We start from the raw sequence: 17,625 nt of genomic DNA, 5'->3' as shown, positions 1-17,625 counted from the left end.
CATGCAGCGACAAAATAACTGGAATGAGGAATCAACAGAACTGAAAAGACCATTATAGTCTGACTAACCCCACAGTTTTATAACCTGAGCACTGAGCCTACTGTTCTTTATGTACTGTGCATGCCTGCGGTTTAGAGATATAACCTTCTAGTATAATGCAAGGTCAGTTCTTATAAGTACATTTGCAGCATAATTTCCTGGCAATGTACTAAGTTCAAGATAAGCATTACCTATTTTTTTCTCAAGAGTAGCTAGTAGCTGTTGATGCTTTGCCAATTCTGAAGGGGGATGAAATGTCTGCAGCAAGTTGTGTCAGAATTGTACTATCAAATGCTAAGGATTTGAGGGAGTCACCATTAGAAGTGCTGCAAAAAAGGGTGAATTTTATGGAACTAAGGGCCCAGAGCAATGCCAGATCAGCTTGAAATGGGAGACTCAAATAGAGTCAAGGCTTTCTCACTTCATTCTTTGAACCTGGGAGCAGGTGTGGAAACATGTCACTCTAAGGAAAGTCAGTAGTACCACCTCAGTGACTACTGACATGTCACATTATGTACATAGTAATATACACAGTACATCAAAAGTACTTCATTAGCACAACAGTGCTTTTTTTGGTGTCTTATGGTTGTGAAAGGCACTATAGAAATGTAAGTCTTTCTTCTTGCAAGTCACTGTTTTAATATCTTCAGTGTTTCTAACTCCAGGGTTATCTGTTGTCTAATGTCCCTCTCAGTTAGGCACACAGAGCTCTGCCTACTCTATCTCCTCTTTCCTCTGGAGAAACAGCTAGATTATGCACATACTTAAGATGCAGAAGACACAAACAATATACTTTTACTAAGAGAAAGCAGTCAGGCAAATACATTGCACAAACTTGCACTATATGCTGAGAGAGTTATTAAAAGTTGAGATGACTGATGCTGTAGTGTTGCATTTGATGTCCAGTATCCTAAGTAATTGAGCAGAAATTCCATCGTACTCCTGCAATATGAGAAATAACTGTGAAAATGCACTCCTGGTGGAGAAGCCCATTCCTTATTATAGGATATTAGAAGCTTGCTTAAATTTAAAATAAACAAGCCTAACGGCACAAAGTCTTAATTTTGCAAAATCAGCACATTAATGTATGGGTGAAACCTAATTGGTTTGCGACTGTGTTTAGCAAAAACATTGATTGCATAAGCAAAGAGATACATACAGGAGATTTCAGGTGCTTACCTAACTGTGATTGCTATTTCTATAAGTTGTTCTTTGTGAAAGAAGTCTCCTGTGTTTTGACTGGAACAGAGAGGTACAGTTGGGAACTGAATGAATAGCGATTAAAGTTAACAATGATCAGACAGTGCTGGTGGTTGTAGTTTATAAACTACCTAAAGGTAGTTTTGCTGATGAACAAAGTATTCACAACAGTATCCTGGAATGTTAGATTGTAGAATCAATAATACATAAGGCAAGTTTAGAAGTAATCTGTAGTCAGGCAAAGTAAATGAGAAATCTTCGTAGAAGATCCTCTGGGATAAAGTGATCAGAGTACAATTGAATTCCATTTTAAGTTGAGAATAATATACTAAGGTTTACAACTAAATTCAAAACAAAGTGATTTGTTTAGATGGGAGGGGACAGCTAGCTCTAATTGATTAAGTAAACAGGGAAGTGTGGCAGGTCACAGTGATTTGGTAGTGGATAGCTATTCAGTTTTGTATAAGAGTACTTCTGGATATGTGTCAAAAGGAAAAAGAGAATTGTGTGGCAGCAACTAAATGGTGGGAAGTATTAAATAATAACTTTAAATCTATTCAAAAAATATAGTCCATTAAATCAAAACATTTGTGGCTTACTAAGTTAAAATTAAAACAGAAGTTTATATTATTGTAACAGTAGAAGTAAGACTGAGGATTAATAAGACTAAGGGGCAGCACGGTGGCTCAGTGATGAGCACTGCTGCCTCACAGCGCTAGGACTGAAGTTCAATTCCACCCTTGGGTTACCGTCCAGAGTTTAAATGTTCTCCCTGTGTCCGTGTGGGTTTCCTCCAGGTGCTCCAGTTACTTTCCACTACCTAAACACGTGCAGGCTAAGTGCATTGGCCATACTAAATTACCATCGTGTTCAGGGATGTGCAGGCTAGGTGGGTAGGGAGTGGGTCTGAGTGGGATGCTCTTCAGATGGTCGGTGTGAACTCGATGGACCAAATATTTGCACACTGTAGGGATTCTATGATGATTATATTTGTTTCAGAAACCAACAGAGATTTATTTAAAGACAAAAGATAATAGAATATGGGACTAAACTAGTCATAAATATAAAACAGATACAGAATGTTTACAAATATATTGCCTATTATGCCTCATTTTCAATATGTGTTTTTAAGAGACGTGTTCTTATTATCATTACTATATCATAGCACATGACTTGAGGGTATAAAAGTCTCCAACTACGCTTTACATTGGATTGTTTGTAGCGTGACACCCTTCCAAAAGCATGTTTCTGTGTTGTAAATTAACAGTTGAATACTTTGACACTTGCATGGCTGAGGATTTTACAACATCACCAGGTTGTCATATTACAGGAGATAACATAAGCATTTCTGCATTACAGATTCACAGAATTGTGAGCATTCCTCTTAGCTTGATGAGCATTAGGTATTGCCACATCAGCTAAAATTCATGTTGGAGGCAAACTTACACCATGTACAAAAGGAGGAGGGTAACTAAAGTAAACTTTAGACCACAGAAATGGAGACAGGACAAATTATCTTAAATGGGAAAACTGCAAAAAAAAAGGTGATATAATTGCCTAATATCAAATGGCAGCAACACTTGAAAACCTATTTGCTATCCGAATTCACAGTAGAAACTACAGAGTATAAAGGAATAGAGTAGTGCCAAATTAAGGGTGAGGTAATTAAAGTAATTAATATCAGCAAAAAGAATTATGAGAAATTTAAAGAAGCAAAAGCTGGCACATGGCCAGTAACTAATGGTTTAGATCCTGATGTTCCAAGAGAGGTAGCTGATGTGATAGTGAATGTACTGGTTATGATTTTCCAAAATTCCCTATATTCAAGAACAATCCCAGTTTAGGAAGTTAGCATATGTAACAGTTATTCAAGAAATAAGGGAAAGATGGTTTACTCCATGAATAGCAGGAATGGGCAGGTTGTCTTATGAAGGATAGGTGGACAGGCTTGTATTGGTGAACGTTTGCAAGAGCAAAAGAAAACCTAATTGAGACATAAATTGAGAGATCTCAAAGGGTAGATGTGGAAAGGATGTTTCCTCTTGTGGGAGAATCTAGAAGTAGGGGATCAGTCAATAAAAATGATTTTTTTTCACTGAGGATTGTAAGTTTTTGGAACACTTTTCTTCAAAAGAGAGCAGAAGCAAAGACTGAATATTCCTGAAGCAGAGATAGATTCTTGATAACCAAGGCATGAATGGTTAATGAATGTTGGCAAGATTGTGGAGTAATCAGATCAGCCATTCTTCTATTGCATGGTGGGGGAGGCGAGAGGGTGCAGGGACCTACCCTTTCTCCTAATTTGTATGTTTTCATGATCAAGGAACAGTCTCAGTCTCCAAGACCACTAGTCTCTGGAGCATCACGTCAGGCAGACACTACAGAGTAGGATGTTGAAGGAAATTAATTGGTGGTGCCTCCTGCAGGTGTCACTTCAGGGTTTTTAAGCTCAGACTCAAAAGAATCCACAGTTGCCCAGTGATGATTGCAGTCATGTTGGTGTTCTGCATAGTTGTTAGGAGCCACGTCTTTACAGCAAGCCCCTGTCATACAACATCCACCTTGAGGGGTAATCAGATGGCCTGAAAAGCTGAGACCCTCTGAATTGTCTCAAGTAGAGGCATAATACGACACTTGCTGGAAATCTAAAATGAACACAGAGAATGTGTCATACCTGGCTCGAAACATTTACTGTTTCTCCCTCCACAGTTGCTGCCAAATGTGTTAAGTTTCTCCAGCATTCTGTGTGTTTGTTTATGGATTGATTTAAGGTGGACAAGTCATGGCAGCTTCCTGAAGCCTTGCTACTTTTTCCAGTGTACATTCAGTGACTGGGAATTCATCATATTGATAAAGACACCTTGCTGCTCAACAGAAGCCTTAGTGGCCATATAAACCCTTCTTGGCTTGCTTGTCCAGACCTGTGTGCAATTTATATATTGGCCTGACCTCTAGAAAAAGGTATCCATGATGAGCTTGGTGATGGCCAGTGACTGGAAGATCACACAAATCCTTTTCTATTGTGGTAGCAGTATCAAGAAAATGATTGGTTGAGGATAAAGCAATTTCAGTGTTCTTCACTGCATTATTGGATATTACAATTACAGCTACTCAAACAGTATGTAGACATTTGAAAGCAGAAATATAATTGAGCTTTCCCCAAGTAGAATTTATGATCATATCAATGATCCATTGGCATGGAAAAAGAAACACAGGATCAGATGATGCACCATGGATAACCATGTCAAGGAGTCCAGTTTGTCACTTGTTGCATCCTACACAAACTTGCTCTGTAAATGGTCCTTAATTTAAGGTTGACAAAAGGGACACAGTCTTCACAGAAAAATAAGTAATAGGATTAGGAATAGACCATACAAGCCCTCATAACTCTTCTTTTATTCAATTCTATTGTGGGTTACTTTCTGCCTCTAATTTGACACTAATACCTCCCTTTTAAACTCAAACTCCAGTTGTAATAAACTCAGGAGTGAAGTGAAAAGACATGCAAATTCACCACCCCTGATGTCGTCACTGTATTTCCTTAATAATAGATTCCAACATTTTCCCAATTGTTCACCTATCCTTCTTAAGACTACCTACCTATTCCCGCTATTAATGGAGTAAACCATCTATGTACTGCATTTAGTACAAATGTATCTTCTTTAAATAAGGAGGCCAATACAGTAAATGATACTCTTGATATAGTCTCACAAGTGCCCTGTACCACTGAAGCATAACCCTTCTATTTTCATATTCAATTCTTCTTGCAATTTAAATAGCTTTCCGAATTATTTGCTATACCTATATACTAAGATCTTGTGGTTTGGCCAGATCTGTTTGCTCCTAAGAGCTCTATAATCTCCCACCTTTTAGGTGATGTGTTTTTAATTTTTTTTCCTGCCAAATGGACACTTCCATTTTTTCACACATTATATTTTATTTACTAAATCTTGGCCCACTCATGTGACCTAACTCTATCTCTATGCAGCCTCATTATGCCCTCTTCACATTTTGCTTTCTTGCTTATCTTTGTGTCATTTGCTAGTTTAACAGGCATAACTTTGGTCCCTCAAATCAAGTCATTTACAAAATATTGAGGCCACTGCACCAAAATACTTACCTCTGGCTAGCTAAAAGAGAACCATCTGCTCACCATGCCAATATGTTTTCATTTTCCACAATAGTGATTGATATGGCATCGTGTCAAATATCTTCTGGAAATCTAAGTACATTTCATTCAGTGGTTCCCGTTTATCAACAGCACACGCTACTTTGTTAATAAACTCCTCATTGTTTAAACTTGAGTTCCGATCTACAAAACCATGTTGACTTGACCTAATTACTTTTAATTTTTATAAGTGCCATGTTACACTGTCTTTAATAATAGCTTCTAATACTTTCTCTATGACTGATGTTCAGCTAACTGGTCTGTAGTTTGCTGCTTTCAGTTTCTCTCCCTTCTTGCTATCTTCTAATCCTATGGAATTTCCCCTGAATCTCAGAATTCTAAAAAAATTAAAACAACAGTTCAACTATTTCACTGGCCACTTTTTTTTTAAGACTCTAGGATGATATTCATCAGGCCTTAGGGACTTGCCAACCTATTGCTCCAGCAATTTCCTCATTCCAACTCATTAATTGTAATTTTCTTGAGTTCCTCCCTCCCAAATTTGTGATTCACAGCTATTTCTGAATATTTCTTGTATGCTGTATTGTGAAAGCTGATGAAAAATACCTGTTAAATTCAACTGCCTTTCTCTTTATTTTCCATTATTTATTCCCTAGATTCTCTTTCTAAAAGACGAGTGGTCAATTTGTTAACTTTTTCTTTCCTTTTATAGATATCTATAGAAACTCTTACTTTCCATTTTAATATTTCCAGCTAGCTATTTCCCATATTCTATTTCTTTTCCCATCACATTGATCTATCAGCCATTTGTTGCTGTTTTCTATTTTTTTTCCAATGCTCTGACCTGTCACCAATTCTTATGTAATTATATGCTCTTTCTTTAAGATTGATTCAATCTTTAACTTTTTTAGTTAACCACTGGAGTGGGTCTTCCCATCAAACATGATCTTTCCTGTTTCTCTATTCTGTCTGTTTTGAAATATTCTCTTAAATGTCTGCCATTACATCTTTATTGACTGTTCACTTTACCGAGCACTGCTTTCTTACCTCACAATCACCCTTACTTAAGTTTAAAATACAAGGCTTGGACATTCTTCCCTCCCTCAAACCAAACACAAATTCAGTCATATTATGGTCACTGGGTGTCTTCTGTATGAGGAGAAAGTGAGGACTGCAGATGCTGGAGATCAGAGCTGAAAAATGTGTTGCTGGAAAAACGCAGCAGGTCAGGCAGCATCCAAGGAACAAGAGAATCAACGTTTCGGGCATGAGCCCTTCTTCAGGAGAAGGGCTCATGCCTGAAACATCGATTCTCCTGCTCCTTGGATACTGCCTGACCTGCTGTGCTTTTCCAGCAATACATTTTCGGTCATCTGTATGAGGTCAATAATTAGTTTTGTCTCATTGCATAATACCAGGTCTAATGTAGCCTTCTTTCCAGTTGACTCCTGTACATGCTGTTCTAAGGAACTGCTCAAAAATATTATCTGAACTTCTTACGAAGGCTACCTTTGCCCACCTGATTTTTCCAGTGTACTTGTTGATTAAAAATCTCTTATGATTATTGCATTATTTTTCTCACAAGCTCCTGTTCACTTATCCTTTATACTGTCTGAGCAGAGACCCAAAGTCCTCAACCCCATCTCATGTGACAAGCCCTTTAACCCCAGGGTCATTTTTGTAAACCTCCACTGGAACCCCTTCCAATACCAGCACAACTTATAGAGTTATAGAGATGTACAGCATAGAAACAGACCCTTCGGTCCAACCTGTCCACACCGACCAGATATCCCAACCCAATCTAGTCCCACCTGCCAGCACCCAGCCCATATCCCTCCAAACCCTTCCTATTCATATACCCATCCAAATGCCTCTTAAATGTTGCAATTGTATCAGCCTTCACCACTTTCTCTGGCAGCTTATTCCATACCCGTACCACCCTCTGTGTGGAAACATTGCCCCTTAGGAATCTTTTATACCTTTCACCTCTCACCCTAAACCTATGCCCTCTAATTCTGGACTGCCCGACTCCAGGGAAAATACTTTGTCTATTTACCCAATCTATGCCCCTCATAATTTTGTAAACCTCTATAAGGTCACCCCTCAGCCTCCAACCCTCCAGGGAAAACAGCCCCAGCCTGTTCAGCCTCTCCCTATAGCTCAAACCCTCAAACCCTGGCAACATCCTTATAAATCTTTTCTGAACCCTTTCAAGTAGCACAACATCTTTCTGATAGGAAGGAGACCAGAAATACATGCAATATTCCAACAGTGGCCTAACCAATGTCCAGTACAGCCACAATATGACCTCCCACTTCCTATACTCAATAGTCTGACCAATAAAGGAAAGCATACCAAATGCCTTCTTCATTATCCTATCTACCTGTGAATCCACTTTCAAGGAGCTATGAACCTGCACTCCAAGGTCTTTTTGTTTAGCAACACTCCCGAGGACCTGACCATTAAATATATAAGTCCTGCTAAGATTTGCTTTTCCAAAATGCAACACCTCACATTTATCTGAATTAGACTCCATCTGCCACTTCTCAGCCCATTGGCCCATCTGGTCAAGATCCTGCTGTAATCTGAGGTAACCCTCTTCGCTGTCCACTACACCTCCAATTTTGGTGTCATCTGCAAACTTACTAACTGTACCTCTTATGCTCACATCCAAATCATTTATGCAAATGACAAAAAGTAGAGGGCTCTGCACCGATCCTTGTGGCACTCCACTGGTCACAGGCCTCCAGTCTGAAAAACAACCCTCCACCACCACCCTCTGGCTTCTACCTTTGAGCCAGTTCTGTATCCAAATGGTTAGTTCTCCCTGTATTCCGTGAGACCTCACCTTGCTAATCAGTCTCCCATGGGGAACCTTGTCGAACACCTTACTGAAGTCCATATAGATCACATCTACCGCTCTGCCCTCCTCAATCCTCTTTTTTACTTCATCAAAAAACTCAATCAAGCTTGTGAGACATGATTTCCCACGCACAAAGCCATGTTGACTATCCCTAATCAGTCCTTGCCTTTCTAAATACATGTACATCCTGTCCCTCAGGATTACCTCCAACAACTTGCCCACCACCAAATTCCAGCTCACTGGTCTCTAATTCCCTGGCTTTTCCTTACCACCCTTCTTAAACAGTGGCACCACGTTTGCCAACTTCCAGTCTTCAGACACCTCACCTGTGACTATCGATGATACAAATACTTCAGCAAGGGGCCCAGCAATCCCTTCTTAGCTTCCCACAGAGTTCTCGGGTACACCTGATCAGGTCCTAGGGATTTATCCACCTTTAACCATTTCAAGACATCCAGCACTTCCTCCTCTGTAATCTGGACATTTTGCAAGATGTCACCATCTATTTCCCTACAGTCTATATCTTCCATGTCCTTTTCCACAGTAAATACAGATGCAGAATACTCATTTAGTATCTCCCCCATTTCATAGCATTCCAAATATGGTATTTTTAGAGCCTTATACAGTCTCAGCAGTACATATCTGCTCATGTATTCTGTCGTCTCAAAATGAATGTTAACATTGCATTTGCCTCCTGACAGCAAAGTGATCATGTGTGTTAAGAGAATCCTGAACTAGGACTCCCATGTCCCTTTTTAATTCAATTGTATGAAGCCGTTTCCCATTTGGATTTGCAAATTTTCAGCTGGAATTGCTGTGTGGATGATTCCACAATTCCTGGATGAACCCAGAATTCAACCTTGTTCTGTGAACTCGTGAACTCAATTCCCATGTATCGCCTTCACAGAACAGTTCATGTGACAGACTTAATGATATTGCCCATTGCATTTCAGTAATGCAAATAAATGTCAGCTGTATAATTTGTATGTGTGTGTCCTTCATTAATCCATTATTCATCATATGCTTCTGAAACCACCACTTACACTCAATTTATGACCAGTTAAGAATATTTGTTAAGAATAACTGCCTTCTCAGTCCTAAGTTCATGGACAAGTCAGTCATATTTATTATGGAGATTGGGACATTATTTATAAGCAGTCGTTTCAGTACGTGTGTTGTCATTGAAGGCTAAACCCAAGGATGGCAATAATGTTGAGCTGACGGCTGGGAGCAGAGTTCATGCAAGAGCTGTATATATTTTGAAGTTGGAGAACGCACATCCTCTAAGACTATATGTGAAAATTGATGACTTGCCATGATTGCAATTCTGTGTTGCTCACTGCACCACTGGAGTTATGGAATTTCTCACACTTTCTTTAATTAAGCCTTTAATTTTGCTGCTTAAGAAATTTGAAGCTGACATTATGAAAAGTGCCATCTGATTGACCTCTCAAAAGAGCTTCCATTTTTGTATGTTACTCAACTCCATTTTGATGTAAAGTACAAATTCTTTTAACAGGGAAATGTTTTCAACCATTTGGGGATACATTTCACGAATTTTCCATAACAGAAAGAACTTGAGAAACCTAACCATTCTGGCCGATGTAAAGCTAACAATCTAATCAAAACCCCACAGTAACTCTATCAGAATGAGAGTTCTATGTATTGTTACGATTGCAGGAACAAGGCTCAGTGATTCATCCCTAAAGCACTTCTTGGACTTAGGAAACCAGACATTTCAGCAAATTGATTTTGGAATTTATTAAAAAGCCAGTGTCCAAGATAAGGATGAGCATAACATTAATAAAACTCAAGCACAATGAAAAGTTTATGTTTTTACCACAGGTGTATTATAAGCCGAAAGATTACTGTTGATGATGTTAGCAAGTCCAAGCTAAATATATGTGTAGTTAGCCTGTTGCTTCTGTTTTAATTTCTTTTGAATAAAGAAAAGCTTGGATTAAATAAAATGCATTTTGACCAACTTGAATGCTTCTTTCCAGTACACATCTGCACTAACGTACGATGGGATACTTGTTATGGCTGAAGCATTCCGTTACCTCCGCAGGCAACGGATTGGGATTTCAAGAAAAGGAAATGCTGGAGATTGTCTTGCTAATCCTGCTGCTCCTTGGGTTCAAGGTATTGACACAGAAAGGGCACTAAAACAGGTATGATAATGATTCACTTTGTTAAATTGTCCCTTCTATCAGTGCTTAGTGTTATGAAACAATGAATCAAATCACAGTTATCAATACCTGTGTATGTGCAGCTGAATACTGAAATCAGAAATTTGTTCTCCAATTTGCCCTGCTCCTTCAAAAGCTTTGCCAACTTGATTACTCATTAGGAGATTCAGCATTCAAATGCATGAAGAAGGTAACATTGTGCTATTTGTTCACTAAGTACCCACTTAATTAAAACCGAAAGAACTGCAGATACTGTAAACCAGAGAGAAAAATAGAAATTGCTGGAAAAGCTCACAGGTCTGGCAGCATCTGTGGACTTCTCTCCACAGATGCTGCCAGACCTGCAGAGCTTTTCAAGCAGTTTCTATTTTTGTCAAAGTTAGGGCTTGCCCATTCAAGTGCAAGTGATCCTTTAATGCCACAAGTCTTAACTTCTGTCAAAACACACCTTCTTGCCCTGAAAATTTATTTTTACAAGTCTAGAGTTGCATTTGTTCCAGTTTTATTTATTCTCAATTAGACCTGTTAGTTCTGATCCGACATGCTTCGAAAAGGATTCTGCAATCTGTTCAGCTGAAGAAACATGCTGTTGCTTGCCCTAGTCTCACACATCCCATGGAGGGAGCACCACGCTAGATCAGACTCCTGACAATTATCAGTGGCCTTTTCAAAAGCCTGCCAAGAGTGTGTAGGAGGCTGTGAACTTGATGAAATCAAGACATACCAGATTAAATGAATCCATTGTGGCTTAATTTCCAAATGTTCTGTGAAAATCCAGTAACAAGACATAATATTTTGATGAATTTGGCATTCCCTCAGGAATGGCAGTACATTGGTTTGACGATGTGATTACCCACAGAGTAAGCTTATTATCACAAAAAGTGTCATTTATAGATGATACGCTTCTTGATATCAAGGCATTGAATGTCACAAAGCAAATTAATTTACAATTTGCTACGGTTTCCAAAGCCAACTACTTGCTAACAAATGCCTTGAACTGACAAAGCTGAGAATTGCCTCACCGAGAGACTGGAACTCAGTGCAGAAACCAAAAAAAAATGGAAAGCAAAAGTGAGGAGAAAAGACAAACAGTCAGACTTTGGATGTGATTCTAGATTGGTAATCAGTTATCGAAGTTCTCCATATTTTGGAACAATGCCTTCTGATTGGAAAGTTGTAGATGTAAATCTACTATTTAAGAAAGTCAGGGGACCTGTTAGCCTGAAATGAGTAGCAGGGCAATATTAGAATCTATTATAAAAATATGGTAGCTGGACACATAAAGTAATGATCTGATTGGGCAGGGTCAGTCTGGATTTATGAAAGCAAGATCATGCTTGGTGAATCTTGATTTTATAGTGTCTGAAGATATTATTAGCAGGAGGAACCAGTGATTGTGCTGTACTTGGATTTCCAGTAAGCTTTCATTAAAGTCCCACACATGAGGTTAGTAAACAAACTGAGAGCGTGTAAGATGAGAGATAATATATTGGCATTAATTGAGGATTGGTTAAAGGAGAAAAACAGTAAGAATAAATGGGTTATCCTCAAGATGGGATGGCTGCGAATATTGGAATTCTACAAAGATCAGCATTTGGGTCTATACTGTTCACAATCCATTTGAATTACTTGAATGTAGGGTCCCAATGCAATATTTGCAAGTTTGTGGATGATGCAAAATTAGGTGGGATTGTTCATTGAGAGGATGATGCAAAGAGACTTCAGGAGGATTTAGACAGGCTGTGTGAATGGGGGATGTCCTGGCAGATGGAATGTAATGAGGATTAAAAAGAGTTTATCAAATTTGGTAGGAAGAATGGAGGTGGAGCAGTTTTCTTAAAATATGGAAGATTTGAAAATACTGATGTCCAAAGGAAACTGGGTGTCCTTGTTCATAAGTCACTGAAAGTTAATTATAGGTAAAACAAGCAATTAGGAAGTCAAATAGTATATTAGCCTTTTATCACACAAGGATTTGAGTAGAACAGTCTCATTTCAATTATATGGAACCTTGGTGTGACTGCTTCCTGTGTGACAGGATTACCAGGAGCAGTTGGTGATGGTGAGAGGGGGTTTCCAGATGGCACAGTTCAATATACTCTCTAGAAAATAAAGGGTATTTGAGGAAAGGAAGCCTCATGGGAAGCAGATAGACAAAGAATTCCCAAATATAATGTAAACCACAGGCTTTGAGCCATGTAAATATTTTTTTACTTAACCTTAATTTCCCTTTGTGCTTGAATTGACCTGTTACCAACGAAATAAAGAACCCTTGCTCCCTGATCTTTGGGCCATCTCTTCAGATGCTGTGTTTCATAATGAAAATGTACTTTCCATGGAGGATGTGCAATGGCCGTTCATCAGACAACTATTTGCAATGCTGAGATTGTGTTTTGTAGAATGATTAAGGATACTAGGTCTGTATTCTCCAGAGTTTAGAAGAATGAGAAATGATCTCATTGAAAATTACAACATTCATTAAAACATAGATAAGATAGATGTCAAAAGGATGTTTTCACTGGTTGCAGCATCTAGAACTAGGGGATGTGGTCTCAGAATAATGGGAAAGTCATTTAAGACTGAGATACACAGGAATGTCTTCATTCTGGGTGTTGTGAACATTTAGAATTCTCTATGCCAGAGACCTGTGGAAGTGCAGTCATTGAGTATGTTCAAATTAGAGAATCTATGGATTTCTAGATACTACTAAGGTTATGTGGGAAAGTTGTGTTGAACGAGATGATCAGCCATGATTAAGAATGGCAGAGTGGGCTCTAGAAGCCAAAATGGCTGCTGCTCTTACGTTCCTATGTTGCTGTGCAGCCTAATATTTCTGCTCTTCACAAGTACAATGACAGGAATTTGTTAGAGCTACTGATAAAATGTGAATTGGAATAGAAAGTGGAAGTAGGGAGCAAATCTTTTTAACCTTATTTCTATCCTTTGAAGATACAAAATTGGAATTTATGAGGTAGAAGATTTAATACTGGCCGCAATGCGGGATATAAGTCTTGTGAGACTGACAGGAAATATGAAACACATGCCTCCTTGCTCTTTGTAAAATTAAAATCAGTATATTTTAATATTGGAACACTCAGAGGCCAGATGTATTCTCCTCCTTGCCAGTATTGCAGTAAACATCCTGTTATACTGGCATTTACTGATGATATACATCCTGTTGTATAGGACCACATCCAGGTTTGGCTAATAAGTGGCAAATGACATCCGCACCACACAACTGCTAGGTAATCACCATTTCCAATGAGAGAATCTAACCATCTCCCCTTGACATTCAATGACATTGTCATCATTGAATCTCCCATTATCTATATCCTGAGGATTACCACTGACAAGAAACTGAGCTGGATCAATTCTCTAAATACTCAGGTTACAAGAGCTGATCAGAGACTAGGAATTCTTTGACTTGTGACTCACCTCCTGTCTCCCCATCAACTGCAAGGCACTGGTCAGGAGTGCACTGCCTGCTTGCCTGGATGAGTGCAGCCCCAGTAGTACTTGAAAAGCTTATCACCCAAAGCAGTTCATTTGGTTGGCTCCACATCCACCACCTCCAGCATTCACTCCCTTCACTGATTTGGCAGCAACATGTACCAACTATAAAATGCACTGCAGTAACATTCCTCTGACAGCACCTTCCAAATCAAAGACCTCTGCTAACAAGAAGGAGAGGGGCAATAGGTACATGGGGACACTACAACCTGCAAGTTCCCTTCTGAACCTACACCTTATCCTGACTTGGAAATATATTTCCATTCCTTCACTGTCGTTTGGTCAGAGTCCTGAAATCTCCAGTGTGTTTTCCTACTCCCCTAAGGACTGCAACAGTTCAAGAAAGCCTGGAGAGTTGAGGATGGGCTTCGACAACACTGCTCTCATTCTAGAAACAAATGAACAAAAAAAGCACCCCTTTTGCAAATTTGCCAAACTGCCCCATCTCCTCTCTCCACATGCCCAGCCTGGCCTCAACATTCAATTAACAATACACGGTTGTGTTGCCAGATTCATATTGATATGTACTCTGATATATAGCGGGTAATATTGTACAACTGAGCCAGGATGCAAATTGCATAAAACTTCCTCTTTTACAAACTCTATACTGCATGCTGTCGTTTCAGTAAATGTAAAAGTTCAAGAGGTCAGAGTTGATACTGATTGAAAACAACAAGACCTAATGTACCCATGCATGTGCCTCAGAGTTTCAGATATTTTTAGATTAGATTCCCTATAGTGTGGAAACAGGCCCTTCAGCCCAATAAGTCCACACTGGCCCTCCGAACAGAAACCCACCCCCCTACATTTACCCCTGACTAACACTGCGGGCAAATTTAGCACGGCCAATTCACCTGACCCACACATCTTTCACTGGGAAGAAACTGGAGCACCCGGAGGAAACCCACGCAGACACGGGGAGAATGTGCAAACTCCACACAGACAGTTGCCCGAGGTGGGAATTGAACCCGAGTCCCTGGCGCTGTGAGGCAGCAGTGCTAACCACTGTGCCACCATGCCACCTTTTGTATTCTAAGAAATTAAAATAAATTTACAGAAAATCATGGCACACATATACCTCAATTAAAAGCATGTATTTAAAGTTTCAAAACTCTATCAGGAGCCCTGAAGTTGGAAATTTATATAAGGACTTTCAGTTTGTGCAACTGTACCCCTGGATTCACATACATCTAATATACACTTTGAAACTGATTCATTTGAGGAAGAAAGGTTTGTGTGTATACAGCAATTTCTGAACATTTTACATTCAATTTATTACATAGAATGCAGCGGACAAAGAGCCATTTTTCATAGTACATTTTAAGCAGCAGCGGGATGACAACTAGCTACATTCTGGTGTAATTGGTTGAAAGAGGAATGTTGGAGCAGGTGGCACTTGAAAATAGAACTCCCGGCCCAGGGGTAGAGACACTACCATGAGAGGGCCTGTACTCAGATTCATCCAACTGAGAAATAATCGGCTGTAATTAATTTAGAGATTGTACTCAAGAATTTCATTCATAGATATAAGTAAGTGCAAATTCTCCAAGTTATAAGTAATGCAGACATGTATAGAATGACCAAAAAGAAAATCCCTGCACAGTTTTCATCACCTTCAATGTTCGTTACATAGATCGTGGAATTATCCAGAAAGTAGCTAACATCAAGTAGTTAACAATATTGACAAAAGCCTGAGAATGGGTCAGCGAATTGCCCTTTTAGTACACTTTATTATACAGCAAAAAGAAGAAAATCATTTTTTAAAATCACTGAATACAGTCTTTCAAGTAGTTAAGAAGGACATCCCTTGAAATCCTGAAAGGCAGATGTTAGAGGAAAACTGTAGCTGGAAATCAAAAGTATAAGCTTTCTGTCTGGGGTAAAGGAGCATGTTTGAGGATAGTGAATATCGCATGCTATAGCCAAACTGTTCATGGCCAGGCGTGGGCATGTAATGACTAAAACTCTAATGAAGAATGTCAGATTACAGTTTGCAATGTGAGTTTCCATCTTATTGCAACTAATATAACATCACAATTCTGTGATCCCCTACAGAGAGCCAGCACCTGAAAGAGCTACAGTATTGCTCTAAACCCTGTAAATTTAATACTCCCATCAGAAAGTGAAATGCTACCTATGGTTTTCGAAGGCAACATATGGAGAAGTTGTTCATAAAGAAGAGTCATAAACAGGTTGACGAAGTTTACATCTTTCTGTTTCACTACAGATGGCTCCCAAAGGAAATCTTACCCTGTAGTCAATAGGTATTAACTGTCTTCATTTAATGGTGAATTCCAGAAACCATGCAAAAATAACATTTAGCTGAAAATGTTTCGAGCTACTTTAGCTCAAAAGAAAGGATTTCACAGTGGCAAGGATGTTTGTTTTATGTTGCTCAATGATCTATGTTCAACAAAATCTTATCCCTATTTTCTCTCCATTAAATGAGATATGAAATAATATTGCACTGGTGAAGCGATGTCACAAGAATGTTATATTACTTTACTAGTCTGTGCTGATCTGAGCTCGGAAAATATCCAGAATGCTGTTATTTGTCTGAGTATCTCTGGGTCTGTGCCTGAGCTGGATCTTTAAGAGCACAATCAATTTCATTCCATTCTCTTGCTCCTATCCCATAGCAGGCATAGCTGTTACAGGCCTATATCCAATGATGTTTGATAGTTACAAAGGAACCTACCTTTCAGGCAGTGCCTTCCTAACAATTATCTACAAAACAAAATGGCCACCACTCCCCTTACAACTGAATCTCAACATTAGTTATCATCTGTAGAGGAGCAGGAAAGAAAATTGGAACAGAAAATTGCCTTTGTCTCAAACTGCGCTGTAATTTTTAATTCCAGCAGAGATTATAATGAATCTGTTTCCGATTGTATTCTTTTCAAGGTACGGATCCAGGGCTTAACGGGAAATGTTCAATTTGATAACTATGGTCGACGGACAAACTTCACAATTGATGTATTTGAGCTGAAAAGTACAGGCCACAGAAAGGTAAGCTATCCTGAGTGACAAAAGACATGAATACTAGCAAATCTTTCACCTCCTGCACAAGAATGCCAGTAATTACACCAATGAGTGTGTTATACAATAATCCCAGAGGATGTTACTATTGGACAAGTCAGATCCCACACTGAAACTTGGCTTGACAGGTCATTTTTGTTTTGGTTTGGTTTCACTTAAACAATCCTGTAGATTTCATTTTAACAAAAGATCAGGAAAAAATAACCAAATTATCTACTTAAAACACAATAAAATTACAATCTCAGTAATCTCAAAACACTCCTTTATAGACTGGAAAAACTAAATGACTTTTGAATTGAATAAAATGCAGCCCTGTGCTGCACCCAAAAAACATCTTGTCTGAACCCCAGAAATACTTCATACAATGCTCACACCAGAGTCTGTTTGTAATGTCTTGATAGGGTTAGGTCACCTCTGACTTTAACTCTAGACTGGCAGTGCAGATATCTTTTTCCTGGAGTTATTATAACTTGTGCCTGAATGTTCTTTAAAAACCTCTTCAGAATTTTGTCCCAACAGTTCTGGTCTGGCACTTTAATTAACTCTTTAGAGTCATAGAGTCATAGAGACGTACAGCATGGAAACAGACCCTTTGGTTCAACCTGTCCATGCCGACCAGATATCCCAACCCAATCTAGTCCCATCTGCCAGCACCC

General features: G+C 39.0%; 1 protein-coding gene across 10 annotated transcripts in view; it reads left to right on the top strand.

The window, feature by feature from the left end:
* The window catches only part of LOC140481390 (glutamate receptor 4), a 324,446-nt gene that overhangs the window by 193,033 nt on the left and 113,788 nt on the right, over positions 1-17,625 (top strand). For all 10 annotated transcript variants that reach the window (XR_011961514.1, XM_072577502.1, XM_072577497.1 and 7 more), the window contains exons 7-8: positions 10,235-10,402; positions 16,835-16,939. Coding sequence is in view for 9 of the 10 variants with exons in the window: in XM_072577502.1 (XP_072433603.1) it covers positions 10,235-10,402; positions 16,835-16,939 (273 nt within the window). In the remaining variant the exon portion in view is untranslated. The remainder of the gene's footprint in view (positions 1-10,234; positions 10,403-16,834; positions 16,940-17,625) is intronic.

The sequence above is a fragment of the Chiloscyllium punctatum genome, chromosome 9 (genome assembly GCF_047496795.1).
Source record: "Chiloscyllium punctatum isolate Juve2018m chromosome 9, sChiPun1.3, whole genome shotgun sequence".
Taxonomy (NCBI): Eukaryota; Metazoa; Chordata; class Chondrichthyes; order Orectolobiformes; family Hemiscylliidae; genus Chiloscyllium; species Chiloscyllium punctatum.
The sequence above is the reverse complement of the archived record's forward strand: the minus strand, read 5'-3'. Positions and strand labels throughout refer to the sequence as shown.